Source organism: Jaculus jaculus, chromosome 6 (assembly GCF_020740685.1).
Source record: "Jaculus jaculus isolate mJacJac1 chromosome 6, mJacJac1.mat.Y.cur, whole genome shotgun sequence".
Taxonomy (NCBI): Eukaryota; Metazoa; Chordata; class Mammalia; order Rodentia; family Dipodidae; genus Jaculus; species Jaculus jaculus.
The window spans coordinates 101,337,542-101,354,956 of record NC_059107.1 but is presented as its reverse complement, the minus strand read 5'-3'; the positions used below and the strand labels follow the sequence as shown (position 1 = coordinate 101,354,956).

The 17,415-nt window shown below is 55.5% G+C and overlaps 2 protein-coding genes across 9 annotated transcripts; both read right to left on the bottom strand.

Annotated features, from left to right (window-relative positions):
• Positions 1–1,131: 1,131 nt before the first annotated feature.
• On the bottom strand, positions 1,132–8,734 carry Arhgef25 (Rho guanine nucleotide exchange factor 25). Of its 5 annotated transcripts, none has more exons than XM_045151781.1 (16): positions 8,575–8,734; positions 8,214–8,328; positions 5,821–6,035; positions 5,590–5,685; positions 4,960–5,036; positions 4,714–4,780; positions 4,418–4,521; positions 4,126–4,195; positions 3,922–4,011; positions 3,755–3,847; positions 3,528–3,578; positions 3,266–3,343; positions 2,877–3,077; positions 2,567–2,747; positions 1,927–2,036; positions 1,132–1,588 (listed from the first exon to the last, which is right to left on the bottom strand). In XM_045151781.1, exons 1-16 carry the CDS (start codon positions 8,671–8,673, stop codon positions 1,478–1,480), a joined length of 1,758 nt encoding a protein of 585 aa, XP_045007716.1. In that variant the 5' UTR covers positions 8,674–8,734; the 3' UTR covers positions 1,132–1,477. The 5 variants fall into 5 exon arrangements, with proteins under 5 accessions (XP_045007716.1, XP_004650086.1, XP_045007715.1 ...); XM_004650029.2 differs by having other exon boundaries at positions 1,831–2,036; positions 8,575–8,733; XM_045151780.1 differs by lacking the exon at positions 8,575–8,734 and adding an exon at positions 8,406–8,544 and having other exon boundaries at positions 1,831–2,036.
• A 356-nt stretch (positions 8,735–9,090) lies between these two features.
• Positions 9,091–14,615, bottom strand: Dtx3 (deltex E3 ubiquitin ligase 3). Of its 4 annotated transcripts, none has more exons than XM_045151783.1 (7): positions 14,370–14,615; positions 13,610–13,739; positions 13,026–13,090; positions 12,788–12,864; positions 11,699–12,428; positions 10,126–10,343; positions 9,091–9,774 (listed from the first exon to the last, which is right to left on the bottom strand). In XM_045151783.1, exons 4-7 carry the CDS (start codon positions 12,814–12,816, stop codon positions 9,699–9,701), a joined length of 1,053 nt encoding a protein of 350 aa, XP_045007718.1. In that variant the 5' UTR covers positions 12,817–12,864; positions 13,026–13,090; positions 13,610–13,739; positions 14,370–14,615; the 3' UTR covers positions 9,091–9,698. The 4 variants fall into 4 exon arrangements, with proteins under 4 accessions (XP_045007718.1, XP_045007720.1, XP_045007721.1 ...); XM_045151785.1 differs by having other exon boundaries at positions 13,610–13,695; XM_045151786.1 differs by having other exon boundaries at positions 11,699–12,447; positions 14,370–14,614.
• Positions 14,616–17,415: the final 2,800 nt, after the last annotated feature.

Here is a 17,415-nt window from a genome sequence, read left to right as displayed (position 1 = left end):
CAAGCCGGGCTGGGGGCGCATGCCTTTAATCCAAGCACTCAGGAGGCAGAGGCAAGAGGATTGCTGTGAGTTTGAGGGCACCCTGAGACCACATAGTGAATTCCAGGTCATCTTGGGCTAGAGTGAGACCCTACCTCTAGAAACCGAAAAGAAGGAGGAGGAAGAGGAGAAGAAAAGAAGGAAGAGATTCTGAGCTCCAGAATCGGGCTGTTTGCTGTCATGCCCTCCTCCATTCCTAAGAATCTTTTGACGCCCCATCCTCATCACCCTCTGGTACCCCCGTCCCTGATTCCAAAACCTAGGGTGGGGTACAGAGAGGGTGGGTCTCTCTTCTTCAATTCCTCCTATTGTTCCCCAGAAATCTTATCTGGGCCCCACGTCCTGTCCCCCCCCCTTATGGATCACTCCCCTTATTGTTGGCCAGAGGGACCTGAGGCCCAAGGGAGGCTCCAGCATCTCCTCACCCTCCCACCCCAGCAGTCTATTGTCTGTCAAGGAAGCCCCAGTGCACGTGACTGAGCCCAGGGGACCCTTGGATGCATAGGGGTCCGGAATAGGCCATTTGGCTCTCTGACCCAGGCTGTGTCAGAAGTTGGGAGGGGTGAAAGCCCTTGAGCTCTCTACTCTTTAGGTCTGGTTTTGAAGAAGCCCTGTTGCACTGTGTGGATTCCTCCTACCACCTCCAAGACAGAAAAGGAGAGCCAGGCTCCTCTCCACGTCTCCCATTCTCCCTCAGCTGCACATGGAAGCATCAGAAGGAAAGGTACACTGGGTATTTTGTACTTTAGAAACTAGGTGTTGGGGTGGGGGGGGGGCGCAGTCACACCGCACTGAACTTCCTGGTGGGGATGAGACCATAGAAGGAGTCTAGAATCGAGAAGAGCTGGATAAGGGGAAAGAAGACATTTCGACTAGAGTTTTTTCTCTAAGTGCCAGGTCAGAACTGAGATGCCACAGATGCAGGTGAGAGACAAAGATAGCAGTGTCTGTTCTCTTCCACCCTGTGCCCTTCTCCTATCATCAGCCATTCCTTCAATGACTGGGGCCAGCTGATCTCGCTCATACCACTTCACCCCACCCACTGAAGCTTCTCCACATCACCACCCTCCCCACCCAAGACAGCAGCCTTAGTGATATAACAAAACCTTTATTCACAGAAAACTGGAAAAAACAAAATCAAAACCAAAGCCAGTAATTTTTATTGTCCTAGCCCTCTCTCCCAACCCCCTCAAAACCTCCATTTGAGGGAACCATGATACATGCACAGGGTGGAGCTGAAGGGTTCTAGACTCCTTGGGTTCGAAAGGAGTCCTTTGGGGTCTAGGTACTTTACTCCACACTGATATCTCTCCAAGCTTTGCCCTCCCTCCACACACGCCAAGAGGAAGGAGTTCTGGAGCGTCTCCAGAAAGATTGCCCTGAAAGTTCTTTGGAGAATAAGTGGCTGAATCAGTACCCTCCCCATAGCCTTCACCAGTCACAGCTCATCTTCATCCAGCTTGGCAAGTCTGGCCTGGCAGGGAGGGGTGTTTGGAGTTGGAGGGGCTAGGGGATAGTCATGATGAGCCTGGGGGGTTTCACTGAGGGCCTGAAGAAAGATTAAAGTCAGAGGATCAACAAAAGCCACCTTCATTTCCCTTTGTCTTGAAACCCCCATCCAGGCCACCTCCCTCTTGCCCCAGAATTAAACTGGAGGGGAGGAAGGTAAAGGATGGCTGGGAAGTAGGAAGTGGAAGTTGGTGGAAGACAAGGATCCTATGGGGGAGGAGAAAACTAAAAAGTAGACCCTTCCCCTCTGTCCCAATAAACAGGAAATGTGATTCCTCATACCTGGGTGTCCAGAGGCAGGGGGGCTCTGGCTACCTCCTCTTTGGGCAACAGCAGCAGGGAAGGGAGAGAGCCATTGATGGGTGTGTGTGTGCTGACCTGGGCTCCAGGCTGCATTCTCCAGGGGCTCCCCACCCCAGGCCCTCCTGGCCGCCCCAGGCTATTGGTCTGGCTCTCCCGTCTCTGGTATTCAATAGGTGACTGCAATGCTGGGACAAAACAAGGAACCAAAGTGTTACAGCAGACACAGGCAGGTTCCTTTCCTGGGATCTCTACTGTGTCACCCTCCTGGTTTTCTCTCCCTCCCAAGTCAGCCAATACAAAATGCTTGGGGCTTTAGACAATTCTGAGTTAACATTTTTTTTTACTTTATTTGAGAGTGACAGACAGACCAAGAAAGAGGCAGAGAAAGAGAGAGAATGGGTGCACCAGAACCTCCAGCCACTGCAAATGAACTCCAGATGTGTGCACCACCTTGTGCATCTGGTTTATGTGGGTACTGGGAAATCGAGCCTCGAACCAGGGTCCTTAGGCTTCACAAGCAAGCACTTAGCCACTAAGCCATCTCTCCAACCCTGTGAGTTAACAAATTTTGACAAGGAAGAGAGTGGAGAAGAGCTCAGCTCAGAGTCTGGGGTTAGAGATGGGGCGCAGAGGGGTTCAGGAGATCAAATGGCCAGGGAGCATAAAGAGGAAGCAGGGAGGGAAGGAGGAAGGAAGGGAGGGAGGAGAGCTTCACCATTGAGAAAGTTCCGCTGGCTTTCCAGGATCTGAGCCACTTGCTTGATCCAGGCCTGACTGACTGCAGGGTCTGAAGCCTGCAGGACATAGCGTTGGACCCCACCCTCCGGCCCTCTGGAAGTCAGTGCGAAGCGGCAAGGGTCACCTTGGAGGTTCCCCTCCAGTCCCAGGCAGCTCACCTGGATTGGCAAATCAGAGAATCCTCAGATTCTGTGGGCTCCACCACCAAATCCAAGAGCCAAACATCTCGGGAGGCCTCGCTCCATGCCAGTGGGAGCCCTCCCTCCCTGGCGGCCCACCAGGCCCACCTTGATGCTGCTCTTGTAAGCATAGCCAGGCTGTGTGACCCCTCGGGTTCCTCCTCCCAGTGCCTCGCTGAAGATGATGATTTGCTCGAAGAGGAAGACACGTCTCTCTCGACCCCGGGAAGAGAGTAGACCCCCAGCCTCAGGCTCTATGACCCAGAAAGTGTCCTGGCCCAAGAGCTTTCCCTGAGCTGTCAGTTTGCCCTGGAACCAAAGGACATGGCCTTTGAGAACGCACAAGAGGAAAGGAACATCTGCCCCCCCTCCCCACAACACTTCCAGGCAAACCCTGGGTGGAGTCACCCAGAAGGTAATTCCCCGTAAGGACTTCCGGAGTGCTAAGGCCTGGGCAGAGAGCAGAGTCCCGCTTGTCTCCTGACCCTCCTCCATACCTCAAATCCCCGCAGCCTCCCCAGAGACATCATATCATTGCAGCGCTTGGGCACGAAACACATGACCTCCACAGCTTGCTGGAATGCAAGCGAAGAGGAGCATAGTTGAGCAAAGGGAGTCATAATCGGGTAAGATCCCTCCTTAGACAACAGCCTCCCCCTAAAAACCAGGCATTTGGGAACCACTCAGGGGCTGGGGAACCCCTAGCACTAAGAGCATAAAGTGTGCCTGGCATGCCGTGGAGGGTCTTGGGGTCCTCACCTCCAGCTCTTCGGTATCCATCCCAGCTCTACGGTAATACTTGAGGAAATCCTGTGACATAGAGAAGACATGTTCAGGCAGGTCATGAGCACATCCTCAGAAGATCTCCCATCAGGCCCTTGCGGACACAGGTGAGGACCTTGGCCGAGCCTTTAGACCCTGTAGAGAGGTGACTGAGGAAATGGCTCTCCCAGCCAGCTGAGCCCCCAGTAGGAGGTGGTGCTGACCTTGAGCAACAGCTGGTACTTCATGATCCTCTGTACTGGTTTGATGAGGAGGTCATTGAGCTGCAGGCGGTGCCCCAGCTGCTGCCTGAGCTCCTGGAGACAGGCACAGGTTAAAAGCCTGTTCATGATTCTGCCCCTCTTTTGCCCAAGGTACCTCAGCCACTGACCTCAAAGTAGCTGTCCCCAAACTCGGACACCACATGTTCTGACTTGGGCTTATTCTGACAGTACACCACATACATGTGCAGCCGACGCTCCTAACCCAGGCAGTATTGAAACGAGAGAGCAGGGTGATGATGTCAGACACATCCCAGAGCCCTGCCCCATTCTCAAGCCCTTCTCCTACCAAGCCCCACCCTCTCAAGCCTCACATGTTTGATGAAGAGCTGAGCCAACCAATCAGGATCCTTCAAACACCGCTGGAGCTCCTGCAGGAAATAGCTGAAAGAGTTGTCAGAGAAAAGAGATCAAATACTTTTTAGACCCCTTACTTCCATCACACATCCCTGATTTTCAGTGATGTGCCCTAGGTTCATCCTCTACAAAACCCGAAGGCTTCTTGGGCCACACTGGACACATGGTTGGGATAGGCAGAGTAGGACATAGAGATAACTGGATGAATGCCTCTCCCCAGCCTCTGGCTCTAAGGGCTCCACCACTCACTCTCTGTGCCACTCGTAGATTTGCTGAATATTCCCAAACACAATCCTGTCACGACCTCGAAGACTCTCAGGGACCCCTTGAGCCGCCATGGTAGCCATGTAACCCTGGAAGGTTGAGTTGGGAGCATGAGCATGTAGCCCTAGTTCTGGCGGGATCCGCCCCCGCCCAGGGAATCCAGCGGTGGATGTGCCTGGGAAGGTGGTGCAGACATGCACTGGGGCGTCTGCTGAAAATTACCCCCAGGCAGAGGGAAAGGGCTTGTTGGGCCAGGGCTAGGAGGGAGAAAGGGGAGCTACCTCCACAATCAGCCCCAAGTCATCCACATACATTTTCTCTGTTTCTACCAGCTCACTCAGGACATACCTAGGAAGGGAGCAGAAGGGTGCCCCCACTTCAGAGTCTGGCCACATCTTTGGTTTAGCCTGTTCCTCCTGGACTAGAAGCCCTTCCATCACCACAGCCACCCGCAGAGAATTCTAGCTAAAATGTGAGGGACGGGTCTTGTGGAAGTTCTGCAACTGGGGTGGGGGCTGTGGACTTACATACTCCTTTCCAGAGCCTTCTTCTTCTGCTCCTCCTCATTCTCAGGAGCCTGTGACAAAGTCTCCTCTTCGGGTGGCTGGAAGGACAGGACATACTAGAGTAAGCAAATGGATGCCTTTGGGGGTAAGGACAGCTTTCTCAGATCCACACCCCTCCTTGCCTCCCTCCATCTTTCTTCTCTTTTGCATGAGTGTGCAGACACGTGTGAGAAGCAACATTCAGTTGCTCTCAACCTTATTCTTTGAGACAGGGTCTCTGGCTGAGCCTAGAACTTTCCTATTTGGATACACTAGCCAGCAAACACCAGAGATTCCCTTTCTCCATGCCTCAGTGCTCAGATTACAGGCACACTACCAACGCTTGGCATTTTATGTAGTTGCTGGGGATCCAAACTCGGGTCCTCATGCTGGGTAGTAATGAGTTTATCCACTGAACCAGAGCCAGATCTCCAGCTCATTTTCCCTCCCCCTCCTTCATTGTTTCTTAGATGGGATCTCAGGTAGCCTAGGCAGACCTTGAACTTGATATGCAGCCAAGACTGGTCTTGAACTCCTGATCCTCCTTCCTCCACCTCCCAAGTGCTGGGATTACAAGTGTGCACCACTATACCCAGCTCCATTTTTTCATACCTGTGTCTTATCTGAAGGGATCTCCAACAGTGTGGTCAACAAAGTCAGTTCTGGCAGTTCCTCTCCTCTGGCTAGAGTTGGCTCTAGCATCCAGTTCTGAGACCACAGATGAAGTGTCAGAGGTCATGAACAGTAGCTGAGTTCCCCAGTGATGACTAGTGATCTCAACTAGTGAGTCTCCCAGAGTCCTTCATGGATGTCTTACATGCTTCTGTGGCACTCCCTGCTCACCTCATATGGTCCTGCTTGAACACTGTCTGCCTCAGTTTCCACATTGAGACAATGTTTGGAATGATCCAACCATCTTCTCAGGCCACTGACTGGCCCTGGGGGGCCAGGGGAACAAGGATGAGAGCTGAGGCCAGAGCTGGGGCCCGAGGGGGCAGCTAGACCCGAGGCAGCAGAAGCCGATATACTCCCCTCACTACCAGCAATGGAATAGGATTCTAATGGGGTGAAAAAAAAAGGAGGTGACAGTGCTCAGCTCCAGACTCAGGGTCTCAGGGGAATTCCCGGGCTGTCCTCTCCATGACACTCTCTCCCAGGGCTCATTCTTGCCACCCTTATTTGAGTCAGCCAGAATAGAAGTCTTCTCCAGGGCACCCTGAAGAGGAAGTACAGCCAGCAACCCCCCCCCCCAGTTCCATGTGGAGATTCCCCATATCCTGAGCAGAGCACAGATATGGGGGTGGGGGCAGCCATCTGGGTAGATACTGGAGCTGGGGGTAGCCATCTGCTTTCCTACAACCCTCCCCCTTCCAATGGGTACAGACCATTCTCAGGCAAGAGGAAAGAACAAAAGAGCTGAGTCCATCTGCCACCCCCAGACCTCTCCTCCTCCAGTTGCAGTAATTACTATAAAAAGAAACAACTTGGGCAGCCCACCTTCCTAACACATGCACGAACCCAGCAGAGGAGGCGGTAAGAACACCTCAGCAGGGTTGTCTCTGGCCAGCAGTTGAGGGGAGCTGCGACTTGAGTCCTTATAAAGCCCCGTGTGGAATCCCCCTCATTCTTCACCCTTCCATTCCCCTGTCCCTTTCCCAGTGATTCTCAACAAAACGATTGGAGGGTTCTGGGCCCAAGGAGACTGTGGGTGAATTTTACCTTCATATCTAATTGACTATATAAGACAGAGACGAGTCCTTCGACCCTCCCCAGCTTCCTCAACTTGAACTAACAGAAATCTGGAGTAGAGGGGACCCCTAGAGATCATGTTAAATTACTTTCCTGGAAAACATATCTAACAGGCTCCAGCCCTGAATCCCTAGGGTCAGGGCAAGCAAGATGCCCTGAACCCAGCCCAGGCAACCCACCCACTCAAGACTGGGCCCCTGCGACCTGGAACTCACCACGTCCCCCCCGGGCGAAGCAGCAGCCGCATTTTGCCAGCACTTTTCGAATCACACGGGGACAGGCACAGCGACCCCCTTTGTGCCCCCCCCGCATGGCGCCCGGGGCCCCCCGCACCCCCCACCCGGGCCGGCCATACAGGAGGAATCACGGGGGGCGGGGCGGGGACGGCGCTGGGCGCACACCCCTCCTCTCTCCCACCGGGGTCCAGGCTGGGGGAGGGGCGAGGAGGGGATGCGGAGCTGGGGTCCAGGAGTGGACGCAAGTCGGGTGTGGAGGAGGGCTGGGGGCTCTGGAGGCAGGGCCGTGCGGGGCCAGGCCGCGTAGTTGGGCGGGGAGGGTTTCCGGAACCCTGGTGGTGCGGGGCCCAGAGTCCAGATGTCCAGCCAGGGCAGAAGGAGGGATGGTGGGAAAGGTTGGGCCGGGATGCGGCAGCAGCTGCAGCCCCGTCTCCGGGCTCGGCCTGGGGGCGGCTCTAGGCCCGGGAGGGGAGGAGCGGGAGCCGACTCCCAGGGCCAGCGGCGTTGCGCGGGTCCGGGCCGAGCGGAGAGCGGAATAACAGGCCGGGCCGCCGCGGGGAGGGGCCTCTGCGGCCCGGCTCCGCCTCTCCCGCGCGCCCCCTCCAGCCCCGGCCGGGCTCCCGCCCCAGCCCCCTCCCCCGGGCTCCCCCCCCCACCGCCCCGGCACCTCCACCTCACCCCGGGCCTGGGCTCCCGCACCCGAGCTCCCCCCTCCTTCCCGCAGCTCGGCGGCCACTGCGGAGCGCTGGGCTGGGGGTTAAGCCGGGCGGCGGGATCTGCGGGTCCCTTCGCGGGATGAAGCCCTGGCTGCTGTGAAAGGCCCTGGAGCTGGGACTATTTCGGGGTGACTCAAGCCCCCCAACGCCCGCCTGCAAGGGGGTTCATGTGTGGGGAAGTCTTTGTGGGGAACACAGGTCAGGTGCCGCCCTCTCGCGGGACCCTTCTTCCCTCCAGGTCCCGGGACTCCAGCTAAGACTAATCACCAATTAAGGCGAAGTCCTGGAGCCTGAAGCTGGCTAGGGGCCAGGGGTGGGGCGCGGGGACACTCCGCCCGCCTGCAGGGGCTCCGCACCGGCTGAACAGGGGACACACGACGGACTTAGAAGGGAGGGAAGCGTGGAGGTCTCTGCGATTAAACGGGCCCTGTGCAAATGAGGTGCCAACCTTTATGCTAATGAGGGCAGGATCGGTGTGAAATCTCCACTTCGTGCAGGATGACAAGCTGTGCCCCACCCTAGCCCAGCTTCTTACCGGGCTCCGGAGCCCAGGAGAGGACCTCACGCTCGCGATCCCCTTTCGGATCCCCCTCGGTACCGTCACTCTCTGTCTCGGTACTGTCCGGCCCGAGGGGGCCTCTCGTCGAACTCTGTGGGCACAGAACGACTGTAAGGAACCCTTCCTCGCAGCAGCCTTGACCTCCCTTTCCCCTCTGCCAGAACCCACAGTGTTAGCAAAGGGTCTCCAAAACGTGGCTGTGGCCCTCATAATTGAACTTATTGGTCTCTGAGACTGCCCCGCGTAACTTTTGTTTGCGGGTATACTGAGTTGTGGGGTGAAACTCTTTTAAGTCCCCTATAGACCCCCCAACCCCACCACAGTCCCGCCTTCTTACCCCCTCCTGCCCGGGTACGGCGCATGCGCGCAGCATGCCCCCCATGACCCCCAGTATCCGGTCAGTGCGGCCAGGGGCGGGGCGGTCCGGGGGCTTCATGCTGGACCCCTACCCTTCTTCACGTTTCAGGACCGAGGGGGCACGGAAGCTGGGGGGCTCTGAGGACTGCGTGCGTCCGGGGAGTTGCTGCTGCCGAATCCACCCCCAGCCCGGCTCCGCCCCAACTCCCACCACAGCCAAACTTCGCAAAAGGGGTAGGGTGGTTCCTTTCTCTACAAACAGTTCAACAACAAACAAACCCCTCTTAATCCCGAGTCCATCATAGCAGCGTGGCCCAGGACTTTGCAGGGTTGTTACAGAAACCACTACTAGTTGCATCCTGTTTCCCAGGGTCCTTAGGAGGGAAAGGGGCTACGAAGGCATGCTAAAAAATCCCCATCACCCCCTTTCCCCTCTCAGCAGGTCCGGCTCCCCACCCCACCCTCTCCCTGTCCAAGAAACAGAACGGGTGTGGCATAGAGTTGCATATTTTACTTTATTTTTATTAAATTAAAAGCTACAGTCTGGCAGCGATTCCAGAACAGGGTAAGGAGGCTCCTTATAGGGGGCAGAGAAGAGCAAGATAAAGACAGAGACTGACAGAGACAGGAGAGAAAGGACAAGGTTAAGTAAGGTAGGAGGACTGTTAGCTTATGAACACACAGCTGGCTCCGTGGGGTGGAGGGCTCAACTCAGTCCGAAGGGGAGTAGTATTTAGGGGCTGGAGTTCAAGAGAGCCCAGCCTCCCCACCCAGGTCCTTTCTCAGCTTAGTCACTGGAGCACAGCACATACCAGGAAAAGCCCAGGGCACGGGAGGGGCCGAACAGGGAGTATGTACACAGGAGGCAGGGAGCAGAGCCTTGAAGACCAGCCTCTGCTAGAGGAGGGTGCATCACAGGGCACCGAAGCATTTGCCCAATGGGGGACAGGGAAAGGGGTTGCCCCCTTCCCCTCCGAACTCCCTCCCAAGACAGACAGATCCCCTACTTGGTGGGTGTGGGGGCAAAGGGAGAGAGGAGAACAGAGGCTTCCACTGGATCCTAGTAGAGGAGGACAGCAGGGACCTTGGCAAAGGGGATGTCCTTCAGTCATCTGTGATGCCCTTGGCTCTCAGTTCCTCTTGGACCCGGGTCAGGTAGGTGGGGTCTGGATACCCAAACCTGGGAGCAAACAGAAATGAGGAGCAGGGTTAGAGCTGCTTGGGCATGCTTGGATTATTCTCTGCTCACTCTCACTCTGAGTGACTCAGTGGAGGCCAAATTCAGACCCCTCCCCACTTCCTCCCCAAGAGGGAGGACTTCCAAACCCAACATAACTCAGCCTGATTCTATATTTGTAGGTTAAACTGGACATATCAGAACCAGGTTGAAAAAAGACTAGGATGGAAGCAATGCTTTAGGGTAGTCCCCTCCAGTTAGCAGACTCCCAGAGGAGAGGGTGGATGGCTCTCCCTCAATAGAAATGGAGAAAAGGGGAGAAGCCAAGAGGAAGGAAATGAAGAGGAATCGCACAGTTGGGGTCCCCCTGTGCAGCTGGTCTTGTGGTGGATGTCATTCCAGGTGATGACATTCGGCCTCCCTGTGGTCATGGACGTGCCGATAGTGAAGGTGAGCCGCTGGTCAAATGCCTTTCGGAACAGGGTCAGCACCTTGTTGCCCTCAGGGCAGTCCGGGAGGTAGGCCACCCGTGTGGTGCCAGGATACCGAACTCCTGGGTTTGGGTGTTCAGCCTTGGAGGAAGAGGAATTAAGAGTAGGCAGTAAGCAGCTGGCCATCTTAAGGTCTGGTGTCAATGGAAGGTCACTCTGGCCTGTTCTCTGTCTGTGCACCCCAACAGGCTTACAGCCATTCCAGAAAGGGACAGTTCTCAGGCCTAGGCAGTGGAAGCCTGTTTGTGGACATAATTCTTATTAAGAGGCTCTTCTGGCCATCACAGTCCCTCAAGTCCCAATTCAGCAACAAATGGATTCTCAGAAGTGATGGGAGGAAGCTGGTTTTCACTCTGTAGATAACTCAGCAGAAATGTGAAGACTAAGAATAATTTATTGTTTGGCACTTCCTCCCCCACCCGAATATACTAATGCTTCTGCCGCTGGCTAACCTGGTCCATTTTTCTATTTCTCTCCAGCGCTTCATCACTCTTCAAACCAGAAATAGACATTACTCGTCATTCAGCAGAAAGACACCTCTATGCCCTTGACCACTACTGTTTTTCTTTTTTGTTTGTTTCTTTGGTTTGGTTTTTTTGAGGTAGGATCTTATTCTAGCCCAGGGTGGCCTGGAATTTACCATGTAGTCTCAGGCTGGCCTCAAACTCACACCATTCATCCTACTTCTGCCTCCTGAGTGCTGGGATTAAAGGCCTACACCACCACACCCGGCTTGTTCATTACTGCTTTAACTCTGCACTCTCATTCAGCTGTTACTCTTCCATAAATATGGAGTGGAGTAACCCCCAGCTACGTCAGGATAGTCAGGTGCCCGCCTGCACCTAGACCCCATTTCCACAGAATTTACCTCGGCCAAGAATACTTGTCACATTCATCAGGGAACCACAGTTGTTCAACCCTTTATCTCATACTTTAGGTTTGTTTGTTTGTTTTTGGCTTGCTTACTTGTTATTTTGGGGGCTGATGGGGGGAGGACTGAGCTCATGGCCTCCCACATGCTGGGGACATGATCTCAGAGCTACACCCCAGCCCTCCTACTTGATTTTTTTTTTTTTGTTTGTTTTTGTTTTTTTGAGGTAGGGTCTCACTCTGGTCCAGGCTGACCTGGAATTAACTCTGTCATCTCAGGGTGGCCTCAAACTCATGGCGATCCTCCTACCTCTGCCTCCCAAGTGCTGGGATTAAAGGCGTGCGCCACCACGCCCGGCTCCTTACTTGATTTTTAAGTGTGATTTGGGATCATGAGGATGGAAAAGCTGTGCCCCTGGAGCACCCAGTTGGAAGGCATACTGGGAGACAGATGCATATCACATCTAACAACACACTTCCCACTCACCCAGAGCAAGCGAGATAGAGGTACATATATATGTGTATATATATATATCAAAGGGTAGAGAGGACTGTGGTCTTCTTACCCCCTGGACACCGGGCGGGAAGACGTACTGGATGACAATGGTGCCGTACTTCTCATAGCTGGGCAGTAGGAGGGTGGCATCCTTGGAGACTAGCATCCGCCCATTCTGGGGCTGGTTGCCCACCAGCTGCCCATAGAAGCGGCCACACATGGGGCAGGCCTTTTTCACCTGCAGGGCACGAGTGATGCAGCCCTCGCAGAATGAGTGCCGACACTTCTCCAAGGTCTTGGCGTTTTGTATCTCCCCTAGGCAGATGGGGCAGGTGCTCTCCTGCTCTTCGGTCTCCTCCCGAAGACGGGGAGGAAGAGGAGGGGGCAGAGGAGGAGGAGGAGGGGGGAGCCCTCTTGCCCCTGGGGGCAGGAGCGGGGCTGCTCGGAGAGGAGGTGGGCCTGGGCGATGCAGCTCAGGGTGCTCCCCACCCCCCCCCAAAGCCAGACAACCCATGAGCTCCCCCTGCCTCTGAGCTTTCTTCAGCTCCTTCTCAGCCTCTTTCAACAGCCCCTTGAGAGCCTTCCGGGCCAGATAGAGCCCATTGGGAGGGGCCGGGGGAGGGCCCTGTGGGGAAAGCTGGAGAACATAGATGTCAGAAGTCTCGCCATCTATGAGGATGGACACTCGGTGCTCCTCCCGAAGCCGGGCCAGCCGGGCTGGGGTCTCCTTGCTCAAGAAGTCCCACACAGGCTTGGAGACAGTCACTTTGTTCTTGCAGGTGCCTCCACAGGCTGCCATTCTGGACAGGACGAACGACACTGCCCCCAGGGTGAAAGGGACTCAGGGTGGGGGATCCCCCTTTGACCCAAGTGCCTGCCTCCTACTTCAGGCTCCTCCTTTCAAAGTCCAACCCCCAACCCTTTCTACAAACTTGTTTTCTATCTCCCTTTCTGTCCCATCGCCCCAGCACCCACTGAGGAGCAAGACTTTCCACACTTTTCCATACTTTATTATTTTCTAAGCCAAGCATCAGCCTTGGTTCTCCCTTCATTTCTCCCATGATCACAGCAGCAGTTAACTGCCCCCTCCCCCGTCTAGGTGAAAAATAGGAACTCTTCAAAAGGGGAGGGAGGCTGTTCCACCCTTCTTTTTGCTCACTTTGATCCTGAAGAGCTTAAAATTGGCATGCAGGCTCACTCTTTCTTTCCCTGCTTGCTACTTGTAGGATGTGTGACCTGGTGGGATGGGAAGGAAAAGGGGGGGGGAGTGAGAAACTTCTTTCCCTCCCCCTACAGGTCCCAACCCAGCAGCCTTCCAAGACAGGAGCCTGGGGTAGGCTGCTGTGGGTGGGACAACTTGAAACATCAGAGATACGGGCTGAGGTTCTTTTGAGTACCTGAAAAGTCCATGGACGATGGTAGTAGCAGAAATCCCTCTACTTCCACACCCAGCTGACCAGAGCTGAGGGCAAGGAGAAAAGGAAAGAGGTGTGATGACAAAGATGACCACTTCCCCAGCCGGCCCAGAAATAAATTCTTCTATTTCCTCTCTTCCTTTGCAGAACTCCATCCCCAGCCTGTCTCTGTCTCTCTCTCTCTCTCTAGTTGCTAAAGGAATTTGAACATGCTAACCCCTCCTCCTTTCTTCCCCAGCTCTGAGGGTCACAAGAGGGCATGTGTACAGGGAGGGAAAAAGGCCCTCCCAGATGAAGGTCGCTCTTGCCACCTCCCTCAGAAACATTTCTTATGCCCCCCAACTTCTTGACTTGCTCCGCAGGATTAAGTAACTGAAGCCCTGTTGCTGAACTGAGGGAGTCTTCCTTGAGAGCTAACTCGGGCCCTCTGCTGAAGCCGGCCAGGGATGCCAGCAAAGCGGCTGCAGGCCGTGCGATAACAAAGTTCTCCTGGTCACCTCTGAAACCAGCGCACGCGGCGCAGCCACTCAGCTCCCTAGTCTGCATCTAGGAGGGGCGGGGCTCACCCAGGGGCTCAGCTGGAGGGGTCTGACGTTTCCCCAGAGTCCTGTCACATCCAGCTACAGGGCTGTTCCCACACCTCCAAGTGCAGCTCAATCAGAAAGAGGGGCCATTGGTGTGACCTCAATTTCTTGACTGATCCAAAAAAAAAAAAAAGGAGCCCCTGTCCATTTGTGCCTCCATCACAGTCCCAAGGCCAGATGGAGCCCTAGCGTCTAAGCCCCAAGAGCGGGTGCACGGCGGAGCGTCCCCTCCCCATCAGAGGGGACTCGGGACCGAGGTGTCCTAGCTCCCGGTGCCGCTGGCACAGCTCGGGGAGGCGGGGCCACGGTTTGGGCTGCGTCTGTGACTCCTCCGGGGCGAACCAGGCCGGACACTCGGCTCCCTCCTTCCAGACGGCGGCCAGCGGCGGGGACAGACGGCCGGGAAGGACAAGGGTCCCCGGGGCACCCACGGAGGCAGCTGCACACCCCCAGCCCCACCGCGACCTCCTGCCGGGCCCGCCCCGACCCGGAACCAACTCCCCGCGCCCCCCACCCGCGGGAGCCCCGGGAGCCCGCGGCCGGGTGACGGTGCCCCGCCGGGCCCCGGGGCGGCCCTCAGAAGCCCCAGGTGGAGGCCGGGGCCCGGCGGGGCTGGCGAGAGGGTGGGCCTGGCCGCGGGGAGGGGGGCGGCGGCGGCGGCCGGGGCGCGGGGGCCGCGCGGAGGGGGCGAGGCGGGCCCGGGGGGCGCGCGGTGGGTGTGGGGGGCGCCGGGCTCACCTACCTCTCGTCAGCGCCGCCATTGCCGGTCACATGACTGAGGCTGTTGCCGGGATGACGGTCCGGGCCTTAGCAACAAGGGGGGGGAGACCCCGAAGAAGGTGGAAGGGTGTGCACGGGCGGGGGGAGGAGGCAACTGAGGCCACGGGAGGGAGAGGACGGCACCCCCTTTTCCTTCGTGGGGGATAACTGACCGTTTCCTTTGACCCCCCCCTTCCACCCGGGAGCCCCTGCCCTTCCGCCCCGAAAGAAAAATGGAGGCGCCGCTCCAGGCTCCGGAGGGCGGGGTGGCGTCATGCAGCGGGGGCCGGGGGCGAGGGCCCCGTGGCGACGACGCCCTCCTGGCGCCCCCCGCGCGGGGACCCGCTCCCCTGGCCTCCCCAGGCGCCGCGGGCGGGCGGGCGGGGACTGCGGGCCTTGTGCGGGGCAGCGATGTTTGGAAATCTACTGCTCCAGGGGCCTCCCTTTGAGGAAGAATGCGGGGTGGGAAATCTCAGTGAGAAGTCATTGGTGCTGCCGAGTAAACAAACCCCACGGTTAAACTACTTCAACCCCCTCCCTCAACTCTTGCCTCTTTCTACATTACCTCCCGTGACCGCCTCCTCCATCCCAAACCCGTTCCCAAATAGGTAGTGGTGACTCTTGATTTTCCACACATAGGGACACTGAGGCTGGTGCAAACTGGGAAGGTCTTTTAAAAAAAAATGGCTTGGGGTGCTGTAGGTGTCAAATGTGTGGTTCAAACGGGGTTAAAAATTCGCAAAGAAAAAGACTCTCTGCTCTGCTTCCCACATCAGAGCCGTCTCCGCCCCCAATCCAACTCACTTCCCTGGGGCCACATCAAGCCAGTTTTTTCCACCAGCCAGAAGACCTCCTCCTCCACCAAGACACACCGAATCTCCCAGGCTGGCCACGATCTCTGTCACCCACCCCTTTGCACGCCCCCACACCGGACACTCTCCTTCACTTTCCCAGGACCCGGCTGCACTCTTCCTGTCCTCCAAGCAGAGAACAGCTTTCCCAGGATGCCTAGGGGACCACAGAATTGCCTCCCGTTTAGCCTGGTAGGCTGAGGCCCACTCACCTTTAGCAAAGGAGGCAACCTACCAGAGCCCGAGGGTGGCGGGGGGGGGGGGCGCCCACATCACCCCACACCTCCAAGGCCATCACTACTGCTCAGTTCCCTCAAAGGTGATGAACATTTCCATCCCCATGTTCATCCCACACCACATTTTGTCTGTAGTTATCTTGGAAAACCACATCCTTAGGGGCCCAACACACTGAAGACCAGAATTCCTCAGTTGGTTTCTGCACCCCTAAGCAGATTTAAAAGGGGGTCAAAAGGCATTTATGTAGAGGAAACTGATTAATTTATTTTTTGTATCTTGATAGTAAGGGGAGTAAATACACAAGATTTTATTAATAAAGACAAAACCAGAAGCAACAAAGGTGACTATCACTGCCCAGGATACACCCCCTCAAGGTGAGATCCAGTTCGAAAGACCAATGGTTGCTGGTGTCACGGAGCTTTATTGCATTCAACAGGGGAAATCTGGGTCCAGCACGCCCCAGTCAGGTATTGTAGGGGTTCCAAGCCCTGAATGGGGGCTCTTCTTGCTGCTTCCTTTGGAGGAAAGGTGAAAGGGGGAAGTTTCTCCCTTATGCCTTCTTCTGAGACTATTTCAACCAGATGCAGCTTTTCACCCCTTGAAGTGCAGAGGCTTCAAGAGGTATAGGGATAGCAATAATGGGTGTTTTAGCCACACTTAATTTTGTGGGAAAGTGAAAACAATCTTATCTCATTAGCCTTTTTTTTTTTTTTTTTGAGGTAGGGTCTCACTCTAGCCCAGGCTGACCTGGAATTCACTATGTAGTCTCAGGGTGGCCTTGAACACAGGGATCCTGCTACCTCTACATCTCTAGCGCTGGGATTAAAGGCTTGTGTCACCACACCCAGCTTATTTATTTTTGAGACAGTGTCTAACTCTGTATGTAGCCCAGGCTGGCCTCACACCTGTGCCAAGCCTCCTGCTTCAGCCTCCCAAATGCTGGGATTACATCCATCATGTCTGCTGGGTCCTCAACATTCTGAGACTATTGCCCATCAACAGCTCTCTCTGGAGGGAGGGGCCAAGGGGCTGAGTTATGGCTCTCACTCCTCTCTGGGGGTGGAGAGTGAAGATGACAAAGAAGGCCATCTGTAGCAGTAGAAGAGGACAGAAGGGAATAAAATAACAAATCCAACCAGGAGAGTTTGCAAAAGGGTAGGGAATGAAGTGTGCTAGGTATACACATCCAAAGGATAGGGGTTCCCACACTCAAGCCCTCCCTCATCCTAAAATGAGCCAGGTACATATATTTCCTTCTGCTAGAAATGAATCTCAGGGACAGCTAAACAAGGAAGGAAGGATATTTGACATGCAGAATGAACCTTGCACTCTGAACTGTCACCTCAGCCTTCAAAACTAGCCACACACGTGGACTGAAGGGCTCTAGGCCTAGCCAAGGTGCAAGGTTCTGTGGAAATTCAGCAGTGGTCACATTCCTGTACCCAGGCTTGAATACTTCTGGCATTTCTGGGCTCCAGCACCCAGAAGTACATGTGAATAATGAAGTGGGGTGGGAGAAGAGAATGGAGAGCAGTCAACCCTTGGTAGAGACCCTCTCCATTCTCTGCATAGTCACAAAAGTCCGCCTAGGCCCTGCCTCTGTGAGGCACCAACCTGCCTGTTTTCTGTCATGAGCGATGCCTGCACCCACACCCACAGTACCCTGAAAGCCTCCATCCTATGGCCTGCACCAGGAAGGAAGCAGGCCAGAGAGAGCTCTAGAAAATTAACAAAATCCAGGCACTCTTGAGTTCATCCCACAGAGCAAAGTGCATCCAGAGTGGTTGCTTGAGCGACATCCGCTGTCCAGTCAGGTCCTGAAGATGGCACACAACTCCCTACCTTCAGCTCTTCCTATCTTACAGGAACAGGGTATATTTCAAAGATCAAGGCACTTGATAGAGTCAACAGTATCACTCTAATGAAGCAAGAAGGCTTGCT